The 13,301-nt window shown below is 36.2% G+C and overlaps 1 protein-coding gene across 5 annotated transcripts; it reads right to left on the reverse strand.

The window, feature by feature from the left end:
• Positions 1-13,279, reverse strand: hnrnpk (heterogeneous nuclear ribonucleoprotein K). Of its 5 annotated transcripts, none has more exons than XM_039750590.1 (16): positions 13,189-13,278; positions 11,091-11,212; positions 9,927-10,024; positions 9,682-9,738; positions 8,529-8,572; positions 7,321-7,393; positions 6,265-6,378; positions 5,797-5,925; positions 5,405-5,712; positions 4,874-4,927; positions 4,144-4,183; positions 3,622-3,637; positions 2,474-2,506; positions 2,182-2,249; positions 1,028-1,197; positions 1-455 (listed from the first exon to the last, which is right to left on the reverse strand). In XM_039750590.1, exons 2-16 carry the CDS (start codon positions 11,149-11,151, stop codon positions 425-427), a joined length of 1,296 nt encoding a protein of 431 aa, XP_039606524.1. In that variant the 5' UTR covers positions 11,152-11,212; positions 13,189-13,278; the 3' UTR covers positions 1-424. The 5 variants fall into 5 exon arrangements, with proteins under 5 accessions (XP_039606524.1, XP_039606523.1, XP_039606525.1 ...); XM_039750589.1 differs by having other exon boundaries at positions 2,182-2,261; XM_039750591.1 differs by lacking the exon at positions 4,874-4,927 and having other exon boundaries at positions 2,182-2,261; positions 13,189-13,279.
• Positions 13,280-13,301: the final 22 nt, after the last annotated feature.

Here is a 13,301-nt window from a genome sequence, read left to right on the forward strand (position 1 = left end):
TTAGTTTACTAAATTTATTTTAAAAATCATAAAATGTTTCTTACAAAACAAAGATTACATTCTGCACATTGAACTGAATGGATGGCTGAAACCGTGAGACTACAAGTATAGTTTCTCCAAACTGTATACACAGAAAATGGGTTTGATGATCACTATAAAGTACAGCACACACAGTACACAAAACCATCAAAATTAAAGTGAAAAAATAAAATCCATAATCTTCTGCCATTCCGAAACTGCAAACATTTAGAGTTCGCCAAGAATTAAAAATGGAACATTGCATAGGGGAAGGGGAGAAAGGGGAGGGAGAAAAAAAAAAAAAAAAAAAAGCAATCTACCCAAAAGCAGAGGAATGTTGACTCAGAACATAAGCAGGGACCATAAACAAAAAGAGCTGAGCTGTTTTCTTCAATCACACCTTTCTTTAGAAGAATCGACCAGAGTACTGCTTCACACTGAAAGCAAAACACAAACGGGTCTTGTTAAAAAATTAAAAAATAAAAATAGCTGTCCACATTTCATTCATACAAAAGAAAAATGCTGCATTTTACCTGGCTAGCAAGACGATAGCATCCAACATAGCAGTTAGTAAGTTAGATAAAAGAAAAAACACCCCACCCCCAAAAGAAGTCCTTGATACAGAAGAAACGTGCAGCTTTGTTAGTAAATGTGAAATGCTGCTCACACAGAGCAAATTTGCAATATATTATTTTTCCATCCAGATGAGGCTAGGCCTGTGCCATATGGCAGACTGTGATTTGTTGTCAATTCATCTATCTAAAAACAACAAAATCACTAGTCTTCCACACAGAAGCACGCCAATTTTCATCTTCTGCCCGGTGTTTTTCACATGACAGCTTTTGCAATTAATTTGTTTTTCTAAACTTTAATGTAATAATTTTTCAACAATTAAGCAGCAATTTCACAGGAGAACTGTTTTCACCCCCTCAAGAGGCGAATTTATTAGTGAGAAAAGCAGTAAAGAGCAAGCAAACAAGAATAATATGCAAGAAGCTAAACGAGATACCTGTTTTGCAACAGATACTGTGCATTTTGGATCTGGTCTTGTGTTCCTGTGATGGTAATAATGCGATCTTCTGAACCTTCCAAAGGTTCGTCAATTTTGATTGATGCACCTGACTCGTGTCGAATTTGCTTAATTCTTTGACCTCCTTTCCCAATTATTGATCCAGCCAGCTAAAAAGAAAAAAAAAGTTGTTTTTTTTTGGTCAACATTCTGTACAGCATGGATCTAATAATTTATCCATATCCCGAGATTTTTTAAGTATTGTCCAATTTAACCACAAGAGTTTTGGGTAAAACAACTCCGTTGAAAACAGTTTAATATGCACATGGAAGACTGCAATTTATTATAAATATGCCACATTTGCAACAAGTCACTAACACCAGCCAAAATCAAGGTAGTGAGAACCTACTGAAGAAAGATGGTGCAAGACCAAAGGGAGGCTTAAACAAAAGACAACATTAATTACAAGCTGAAAATAAAAACCTCGCTTTTGCATCAAAAAGGGAACTTTTTCTCCTGGAATTTACCTGCAACATCCAAGACATACCAGTCTAGACACTAAGATTTTCTTGTACTTCATATAATAATTCCACTAAGTACTTTGTCTAGCAAGTAAAAGACAGTTAAGATTTATTCAGTCTGTCAGAATACAAACTGGCTTCTCTTTACCACGTGCACATTTCTTTGGAGAGGAGGGGAAAAAAAAAAAAAAGGATAATACGATTAGATGGGGGATGACTGCTCATTTCAAGATCAAATCTTTACATGAGGATTGAAAAACACTGTATAATAAAATAAAACCTAGCGCTATCTGCAAATTCCACAAACAATTTCCTTGCTAATTAGGGTCCACAAATTCTTATTTCTAAACATAATACATTCCTTAAAACAAATTGTTCTTTTGCACAATGCTGGTGAAGCTGCTCCACAATGTTTAAACGCACTTCATTCATTACTACTTGCCATTCCCCACTTAAAACCTTAACTTTCTGAAAGAGATTTCAATATTTGTCTAACAGACAATTAAGAAACACTGGTGCTCACAATGTCACGTCACCAAATCAAATCAATGTAAATATTGGATTTAAAAATGCATCCATTAAATTGTGGTTTGGCCTAAGCTGCTAAAACAGTGATGCATTAGGCATACTTACATCTTTGGGAATTGTAACTTGAGTGGTAATGACTGGACCTCCTAAATCACCATATGAACCACGGCCACCTGTAAATGGATCTGAAATTTAATGACACATCACACAAGTAAAAACAGACTATTCATGAAGCAAGCACAAATATCACAGATATACAGAACACATAAAACTACTGCCTCAAAAATGGGAATTTGACATTTTAAAATTTAAAAATCTCCCATTCCACTCTGTAGACAGATACTGTAATATTTAATGTCTCCCCAAAACGACTTAGATTTGCAGGATGACTACTTACCTGACTGAAATGGCTCCCAGGATGAATTATTATCTGGGAAAGAAAGGACATTTGCCATCACTTTCAAAGCAAGTCCCAATAGTAAATGACTAAAAATGTACAGAACAGTTTGATGTACAAGTTAGGAACTAATGGCTTCAGAATAAAAATACAACTACCAATCAGTAACACAGCATGCCAATGCAACATGTAGCAGTATGTCCTATCTTGTTTAAAGCAACAAAAGGAAAATTGTGAACCACATTAAAAATAAAAGTTAGATCACTACAAAAAAAAGTCTACTGTAAAGAGTACATTTAAGTGTGCTCCCGCTAATCTGGGCACAATCAGCGAGATACAATTAGTATCCTCTGCAGACATGTATAGGCTCCCTTCACATGCACATTTCTCCATACTGCTGAGCCCCATTTCAATTACTGTCAAATATTTATGAAAAACAAACATTTTTAAACTCATGAATACTAAATTGCCTTGCAAGTCGATATAGGTTAAGACTGCCTATACTTTACAAAAAGCCAGAGGTGAACTGATGCAAAAACAGGTCGATATCAAACCCACAAATAGTCAGAATTAAGGCTTCAATAAATAAAATTTAAGACAATATAAACAACATTTCATAAATACGCCGGAATACAGCAACAAAAGGACAGCAGGTGAAAACTTCAATGCACTTTCGTTAAAAAAAAAAAAAAGACTTAAGCTCAGTACACAAAGACTTATTTTTAAAAAAAGTGCCTTGCAATGACAGCTTGCAAGATAAGAACAATGTTCACATAAAGCAAAATTATCAATTGTCCATCTTAAACCACAACAGTTTTTGAGTAAAACCAAGTATGAGAAAATTATATCATTTCATGGACGATGGGTGTCATTCTATAAAATCAAATGTTTTACTTGAGCAAAACACATCCGTCACATGTGCGGCACATGATATACAATCATCCCCCATCAGCTGTAACATTCTTACAATAAATTTTCTAAAAATAGTTGGCAAGTCTTTCCATGCAGTAAGCAAAATTCACTATTTTGAACTGCACTTCTATATAAAGCACAATTCCAATATTTATAATCACAAGGACATTTACTACAAATTACAATGCTTTGCACTAATCCAATTCCCAATACTGGTTAAAAAAAGCTGAACTTACCATATCCAGATCCACCCTAGGGAGGGGGAAAAAAAAAAAAGTTAGTTACATAATCTTTAAAATAGACTTTGACCCCATTAAAATTTCTTGCATGTTTAAAGGGCTAGATGCACGTTTAACTCAATCCTCAAACCCCTCATATTAAAATGAGTCTTCAGAAATCTTTACTGGTGGAAAAAAATTTTTCCCCCACTTGAGCAGGTCACTTTTTATTTTAAAGCCTTGTTTACAATTTTCATTTCATTCTTTGCTATGCGCTCTGTATTCAGTGTGCAGATGGGTGGCTTTTACCTATGCATTCAAGTATTCCTTGGTAGCCAAGCAACCAGCAATTCAAAAGTGTGTTGCCTAGCAATGAAAAGCAGAGCAGGGTAGCTCCTTATGCATTAAATAAGGAAAAGATGTTGCCAACATGAATTGCAGATCTTTTGCATTTTATAAGCACACAGAGCAAGCTGTGTCTTTTCACACAGCTTGTATGTCAACACCAAGTGATCAGTAGAACATATAGGTATTTCTTACCATGCCATCATAGCGATCTCCAGGCCTGCCTCTTCTTTCACTAGTTAAATAAAAGGGGAAAGAGAAAAAAAAAAAAAAGTAAGATGCCACAAAATGGACATTTTAAAATGTTAGATGGGGGCGGGGAGAAATTATACAGGAAAAAATGTAAGACTTACTACTCTGTTGATTTGCTACAGAACCATAAATTGGTTGCGTAAATAAATGAAAAATGGTGTGCAAAGGGGGGAAAATAATCCAAAGCCTACAACCCCCAAACCCCCCCCAAAATATCTTGCACTGGGAGTTTTAAAATATACATTTTCTTCCATGTTGATCAAAATAATCTTTCTGGTACTTAAGTCAATTTAAACACTCAAAACAAGGGACCAAAAAGAGTGAACACTGAGGGCAGGAACACATTAAAGTCCATTTTCAGAGCAAATCAACTTCTTTTTCAATATTTCCTGCTCTCAGCATACATGTTTACCCCCCCGATATTTATCCCACATTGTGTACTGAGAGAAAGAAAGAAAGGAAGAAATGGGGGGTGGGGTGTTTAAGTGTTCTGCTCTAACATCTGTTGTGACCGACAAACAATAACCCTGTTTTCATTTAAACTGCTAACAATACATGTGAAGATATCTGCTACATTTAGCAGCAGTACATTCCACAGAATCCTTAACAGGTGATATATACTGTATTTTCCCGGAAAGCCACTGGCACCCAGGTCCAGGTAAAAAAAACTTACTCAACTTCGTCGTCCGAATTGGCACCATAGGTCTCGTAGCAAAACCGGTCACCTCTGTAAATAATTTGAGAACGGGGAATATAGAGCCTTGTAACTTTAAAATGTTTTTGCAAGGTCTACTGCAGTGCTTGATTAAACACACAGACAAAAATGTTAATAAAAGACTAGCTGCACATTAAGCCTGCATTTAGCTTGATTTACAGGAAACAATATCTATGTCCAACTATGTGGGATAAATATTAAGATAATTTTGCTTATTAAAAACATTAGAAATATTAATGCATGCAAACAAAAGGCATACTAGAACAAACAAAACAAAAAATCTTATAGTATATTTTAAAACTCCTTACTGACATTTCATATCAATACAGATTCCCACAAAACTGGGATGACACTGAATATACAAGTACCATATGCCCAGATAAAGTATATCATGTAAACACTCAATTACACAATTATACATGGCAAAAAAAATTTATATTTATAATTGTATTTAAAAAAAAAAAAAAAAAAAAAAAAAAAAAAACTTACCCTCCTCTAGGAGGTGGTGGTGGAGGCAGGGGAAGGTTGCGAGCTCTACTTCCTCCACGACCTCCTCGTCCAGGTGGAGGAGGAGGTGGTCCTCTGCGAGGGCTCATATCATCATAATCTCTTCGAGAAGGTGGCATTGGACGCCCTGCTCTGCCTGGCGGCATACGGTCAAAGCCCCCTCTACCACGCATGGGGAACCCCATAGGGCGCCTTCCACGATCATCATACATCATTGTGAATCCACCATAATCATAGGTTTCATCATAGAAATTTGGATCATATGGCTGAGCACGTCCTTTTATAGGAGACTGCAAACCAAACAACAGTGCGATTAAAAACACCCCCCCACACCTATTCGCCAGAAGTACAGATATCACTCTAGAAGAACTTGCCTCCGATATAAGGTCCAGTATGATCTTGATACACTCCACTACCCGTTCTGGCTTTCCACCAACAAGAACAACACGGTCAGTGGAATGAGGGCAGCATTCCTGGAAGAGCTTGATAGTGGTTTGTGTATTCTATGAAACAAATTAGATATAAGCTTCTTTCCTAGGACTTGATAGTAGCTCGGCGCAAACTATGATTTGTGATCATTCTGGTGTTCTCAGTGACAAAATAAAACATTTATGTATACCTTTGTATAAACCCAACATGAGTGAACTAAATATGAAGCTTTAATGAAGTATGAATACGTACCAAAGTAACGTTTGAAGAAATGCAAAATGTAATCCATTATGATAGCTTTGTACTCTATTAGTCATACGGTATATTAGCTAAACTAAGAACAACAGGTGAAGCATGGATCAATCTTCATGACAGTATACTGCCGAATAGTTGATTTCATTCAAAAACCTCACCTCTCGAAGTTCCTTTATTTTCGCTCCTCTCACCCCAATTATGCCGCCTGCCAGGCTCTGATGAATAAGCAACCTCAGCTCACAGTCAAAATCAATGCCTTTGAAATGCTGGTACTAGAAAGTAAAGAGATGATGTAAAAAAAAAAAAGCAGAGTGACATTTAAAGTGCAGAAAAATTATAAATGTATAATAAATTTTATTGAAAATTATGGTTGCTTATTTTAACTCCAATCTATGTCCAACTATTGGCAAGCAAGCAGCACTAAGTCATAAAGAAGGGGCAAATGTTTCTTTATGAATCCACTATACACACACAACTGGAGCACAATTAGTTTTGGACACTGCACCATCTGTCTTGGGTGAAACGGCTGTAAAAATTAAAATATGCATCAAAAGTCAAAAAATTGAGTATTTCAGATGCTTAACAAAGGAGGGCTTCATGTAAGCCAGAGATAGTTACCAAAATTGTTTCTTTTTTACAAAGATTAAGGGGCAAGGCCATTTCTATTAATTTAAAAATGTAGCCCTTTCAATAATACTTTAGTCACAATATAAGATAAAAATGTGGCAACATTGTAGCCAGCAAAAATCATAAAAAGGAGCATACCAACCCTCCATCACCTACTTAACCTGATTAAGTCACACACTATTGTATATGGGAGAATCACCAATAAACTGTTTTTGCACATCTGAAATGTAATAGTGGGAATACTCATGGAAACACAGAGAACCACTATGTACTTCCTTGCATATGAAGTCTAACTTTTAAATTAGACAGAAGAAGTCAGAATAAAAATCTTTGGCCATACATTTTATTCCCAACCATTCCATTTCATGATAAGTAAAAAAGTACATTGCTTTATATTTGCAGTTATCAAGCAAAAAAGCTTCAGGAACTTGAGCACTAATTTGAAAATTCTGAAAGTCCATCTGATATTAAAAGTAGTGTGTCCCCTAGAAGAAAAAAAATCTATTCTTTAGGCCGATCATCATGGCCAATGTTGATTTGGGGCACACACCAAATTCTGAAATGATGAAAATATAAAAAGGACCTACCTCTTCTAGAGTAGGGATTATCTTTAACAAAATCGCTCCAATCGTGTCAATGTCTGCACTGATACTCAGAATACTGAAACATCAAGGTTTAGAACACATGGGGGGGGAAAAAAAAATAATTAAAAAATAAAAACAAAAAAGCAAACAAAAAAACCATGAGGAAAAATAGCAAAATCACTGAAAACACACAATTTGATACTAATTACACAAATATATAATTAAAATTTCTTTCAACAATATATAAAATAGAACATTTAAAGAAAAAAATCAAAAACTGCCACCCATTTGGCTTAAAAACCCTAGCTATATAACATGCACATTAACTATTTAGACTACAATACACATTAAAATGGAACAATGAGCGCTCTTGAAGAATGGGCTGCTGGAAGGGCTCAGATTAAGTGGGCAAGAGAACTTGGCACAGCTGAGAGCAGACAATTGATTTAAAAAAAATTCCCACCACCAATAATTTTGGAAAATTCTCGCCATTACATTTGAAACACTGGCACACCTTCTCATAGAAATAAGAGGTGGGGGTGTGGTGGGCACAGAGAAACAAATGTTAAAAAAAAGTAATAAAATTAAAAATAGCAGAGTATGGAACTAGTAAACACTGTAAAGGTGCTGGATAAAAGTCTAGAGCAAGGGAGTGACAGAGGTTGCAAAGAAACAGTGCTACAATGGGCTCCTAAAAGGAAACCAAAAACAAAAACGCACAACAAAAACAAACACTAATGAGTAGTGAACAAAGTGGTCACAACCACAAGCATGTTATTTATTGAAGATTATAGAAAGACAATGGGGAAAGGTGAATAGTGGAAGTGGTACGGGAAAAGGGGTAGAGCAAGGTGGGCCACAAGGACAGAGCGAGAAGAAGCTATTAAGAATTCAAGATTTAAAGAAAAAAAAAAAAAAAAAAACAAACAAAACAATGAAGCAAATTATGCAACACTTCAAGCTGTGCTCCTTCCATTCAAATAAAATCAGTGGATTTATCAGCGCAGGCAGCTCACGAAATAAAAGTTCAGTGACAAAGGAAGAATTAAAAACAAAACTTAATGGCAAGAGAGACAGAAAAGAAACAAAACCAAAACAATACACCGTTTTTAAAAGGGGAAGACTTTAAAAACAACTTTAAAAGGCAGGTTATATTACACATTTCTCTCTTTTTCTAATCAGGCAGTGAGGCATAAACTGTTGGGACATACCGCTCGGGGCCACTGCTGTCTGGGACTGATACACTGGCATTGTACTGCATTGGTCATTGGCGTTCGTGGATGATGGCATTGGGCATGGGCATTCAATCACAAGTTGTCAAGTAAGGTGCCCGATTGGAAATGAGCACATTTATGGGCATGACCAACCAGGGTTTCACATGGGCGTTCAGGGGTGGATGGGCCAACGTCATGATGGGCAACGCAGGGGCATGTCGATCCAGAACATGGGCAACGGAGAAAGGTGGCCAAAAAATAAAAAAAATAAAAAAGGAGAGGGAAAAGGGGGAAAAGGAATACATTTTAATTGAATACAATCTATACTCATTAGTATTATATTGTGAGCAATAGTTATGTAATGTTAACTTTTTTCTTTAAACCACTATTGCAGCTAATAACTACACAGTTTTTTTTTTTTTTAAATCATCAAAACATTAAACTGGACAGAAGGGTCAACAAAAACTTAAATGTTATGCTTTTCAAGCCTATAGGTCTGCTCAAGAGTGTAGACAATTGTTTCAATGAGGCTCCATGCTTGGAAGACATGTAGATTAATTTTATTTACTTCTTTTGAAAGAGAGAACTAGGCAAAAGCTACTATTCTCATCAAGTATTTATTTAAAACCAAATTAAAAAAAAAAAAAAGTGTCATTAAACACATTTAAAAAAAAAGTCTTTTCAGATGAGCCAACCTATAGAACTCTTACATGAGTAACTATGATATAGCTGCAAGTTTTTTTAAAAAAGGTATACATATACAGAAACACTTAAGGTTTGTTCTAATTCCTTATAGTTCAAAACATATTTTTTAAGAATAAACTTGGCATATTTGTTTTTTTTATCATATTTTAAAACAAGTACTGATTAAGCAACCCTCCACCCCTTATACAAGTGGAAAGTGCTGATGGGATAATCCAAGTATTTCAAGAATTGTACTAATTAGTTTTAACAAAGCCTTGAAAAGTATTGGACAAAATATTCTTAAATATGGACTGCACACAAAAAGCTTTTCAAGTGTGTAGCGGGAGTAGTAATGATTCTGTATCAAAAGAGCTGATGACAGCTCCTGCTCTGAAAAGAAAATGGATCCCACTTCTAACAGTTTGGTAACTTACAGCTGCCACAGAAAAAAAAAATTAATACTCACATCTGTGCGAAGTGCCTTAATATTTTTGCCACCTTTACCGATTACAGCTCCAGCATTCTACAAAGAAAATGCAGAAAAATTCTGGATTAAAAAAGTTTAATGGGACTTTTTCCTACAGCCAAACACAGAAATACAAATTACTAAGCATTCATCCAGATGCCTACAAAACGTGATTAAGCACAGACTTGAAAGCTACAGAAGGAGAATAATCTAACACCGACAACAGTGAAACTTCACAGACTTACTTTGCTCTGCAGCAATACACGCAATTCCACCATTTCATCTGTATTTCGGGATCTCTTAAATGCTTGCCCTTCTTCCATATCTTCTGCGGGACGCTTGCCTAGACACAAAAATGTCAATATGGGTTAAAAAGTAAAATACAACACACACAACAAAACTTTCACTCCTGACATTATTCTCTGAATTAGGACCACTAGAAATGTTTACCGACAATAAGCATGGCATCTCAAATGCACAAGTAATTTTGTTTGGCAAATGTACTTTACAGTTCACATTGTATTTGAACAAAGCAACAAAATTTTAGTTTTAGAATTTACAAAATACACCCATAAACAGAAGTGTATTCCGTAGGTTAACCAAGAAAATTTAATCATTCAATAATTTTAAGGTCACAAAACCAACAAATGATCTGCAGTGGGCAAGAAAAGCCATCCCATCTGATCCATTAAATAGCACAGATACCTGTTGAGTCGGGGGTGGGGTCTTGCCAGGAAAACCAAAAAGTACTTAAAAAGAAAAAAAAAAACCCACCAAAACCCACACACAGAACAAGAAAAAATAAAATAAGCAGCATACTCAAATATTAGCGCCGGGGTTAATTAGGAAGCTTTGTCTCTGGCAGTTGAGACAACCAGACAACCTTTGCTTCTGATGTTGCTATGACAACCAGAGACCCTTCTACAGAATTATCTATTTCATTAGCTTTTTTTTTTTTAACAAAGGCAAACAATCTACTTACAGAAGCGACCATTCAATTAACCACACCCATGCCCTGTTAATTATATATCTTAGGGGTCTTTCCGATCGCTAAAATTGCTGCAGATTTAACGAAGGCCTTTCAGCCAAGGCATTCTATTACATATACAGTCAACTGTATTCCTCTAATAGACACAAGAACAGCTGATTTGTAAAGAAACGTAAGGATGAAATCTTTTAACAAAACTTGCTGGGATTTTTTGCCTGAGGGATTACCTTGACAAGTTCAGATGATAAATCAAACCTTATCAGCACACTATTCGTGTAAAGGAATAAACGGAGAATGAACTGTCTTCAACAAGCAGGAATCATTACTTGCAGAAACAGTCCTACCTTCATGGATTATTAATGAAACATTTTAGGTTTAAAAATTTAGGCCAAAGACACGCTAAATTTTAGCTAATGCTTACCGTTTGTCTCGGTGTTGCTAAAGCTGGTCTCCTCTTCCTGTTGTTCAATTTCTGTCTCCATTGTCTTTCGTTTGCAAAAATGGGTAGAAAATTGACTGCTTTCTGCTCAAAACAGCTAAGACCTGCCATCACAAAATAGATCTGAAAATTACTAGCTGACCAATTAATAATACACTGCTACCAAGAAATGCCAGAGTACTGAATTTGCTTCAGCCACTTGCCAGTATTTATTTCTATCTGAATGGGCGGGCAGTGGGCGGGTACTACTTATGTTTAATTTAGATCCGTTTAAAACCTACCGAAATGAAAACTGAACTCCAAGATTCGTTCAACCTACTAACCTCTCTAACCGAATGTAGCGGTTTTTTTTTTTTAAAAGCCGGTTCAAAAACTAATGTAGCTAAAGATCTTTAATTTTACCACATAAAAAACCAACGGAACTATACCTTTACCTGGATGGCATGACCGGTTATACAGATCTCTGCAAGCAAATACCAAGCAACATATTCAAAATATCCTAGATAGATTTATTAAACACATGACAATTAGATGTCACATACATGACAATACGTCTCTCAGCAGGGCATGCCCCTATTCGACATTATTAAGATCATTCCACGCCCACGAAAGTGTCAGTTACTCAGATTTATTTATTACACGAGGTAGCATCCATGTTGGGCCTCCGATTATAAAGGGACTTTATTTTCTAGGGGGAAAAAAAACACCCAAAGTGAGATCTTTAATAAACGATGACAATACAAATATATGGCCTGTTGGAATAGTCGAACGTTTCAGGTAGCCAAACTAAAGGTAACCACTTTCATGTGCAAAAATAAAACTTCTACACACAGATTACTCGTTCTAGTCTCGAGGAATGTAAATATATAGTAAATGCACCTCCGCCTGTTAGATAAGCAAGCAAACAAAAGATAAAAATTTTCTTAAACAACTGACAAAAAAAAACTAAGATTTACTAACATACATACGAGGGTTAAAGGTATAATATCTAGTTCAAATTTTTAATTCCGAGTGAAGACGTTGTAAGGAAAGGTTCTTTTAAACAGACACGTAATTTTGAGTAGGTGTGAATTTTTAAAGCAACAGGGCCAAAACAATTGTGCTTATCAACATCGAATTAGGAAAGCGATCGCCTCTCTTGTTGTATTCCATGAATGTTTCTTGTAGATTAAGAAAAAAAAAATTTGGACTCAACAACCTGGGAACAGCAACGATCCGCAAGCTAAAGAGTTAACAAGGACGTTGTCGAAAAGGAAATCTGAAAACGCTCCTCCCCCGAACACGCCAACGACGTTGCACCACTAGCCAACTCCCCAATACTCCCCCCTCCCTGGTTGGAGTCGACTTTCTGGTTTCTAGGCCTTAACGCCAGAGAGGAAATGGCCGCCAAAGCACCCTTTAAATACCGATATCATTTAATGCAACAAAATTTTACTTTCAACTTACAATTTAGACACGAAATACCTCAGTTATGCTTTCCCTCAAATCTCAGTAATGATGTTTCGACCGATGAGGCAATGTATACAAATCAAAATCGTCGCGAACAATGACAACATTGCACTGTTCACGATTTCAAGAAATAATATTTAAATTCGCGCTACGTATGCTCGCGAGCGTTGTCAAACATAACAAAATATTGATCATTATGTAACTACCGTATCCGCCTATGTTGTATCGTTCAAATTGCGTGTACATTTAATTTATGGTCGAGGTAATGCATAAAATGGCCTAACGTGCAGGCCGCCCACAAAAAAATGTTTTGGTTTATAATGCTAAACAAAAAGTAGCTTAGCTGCAAGTGTACAGGCTGATCATGAATTCATCATATGGTACCCACAACCTCCGTCTAAAAAATACAAATTTTATCAATTTATCTAAAGTGTCTTCCGCGTACAAACCACTGCCTAAGCTACATGCGATATCGTGACTCGGCGGCCTGCGAATGTTTTAACATAAGGCGCAGATCTCTCTTCAAGCTTTTCGTACAGGTGCATAGAAATATTAGACACAACAAAACGCAAATATTTCTACTGCGGTTTACATGCCATTCTAAATAAACCGATGGAATATATTCGCTTACCAGCTTCAACAGCCCGCAGTGTTCTCCAGTCCGTATAGAACCAACAGGTTCACAACCGAGCATTGATACTAGTTCTGTCCCGCCCGCTGCAGACCGCGGAAACATCCGATTGG

Source organism: Polypterus senegalus, chromosome 4 (genome assembly GCF_016835505.1).
Source record: "Polypterus senegalus isolate Bchr_013 chromosome 4, ASM1683550v1, whole genome shotgun sequence".
Classification (NCBI taxonomy): domain Eukaryota; kingdom Metazoa; phylum Chordata; class Cladistia; order Polypteriformes; family Polypteridae; genus Polypterus; species Polypterus senegalus.

Bases quoted from the DNA above. Each gene is read 5' to 3' on its own strand.
- hnrnpk (XM_039750589.1), bottom strand. From the start codon at position 11,151: ATGGAGACAGAAATTGAACAACAGGAAGAGGAGACCAGCTTTAGCAAC. The intron at 9,739-9,926 runs GTAAGTCTGTGA...TTTTCTTTGTAG, and splicing joins GTGTATTGCTGCAGAGCAAA to AATGCTGGAGCTGTAATCGG. The intron at 456-1,027 runs GTATCTCGTTTA...TTTTGCTTTCAG, and splicing joins CAGTATCTGTTGCAAAACAG to TGTGAAGCAGTACTCTGGTC.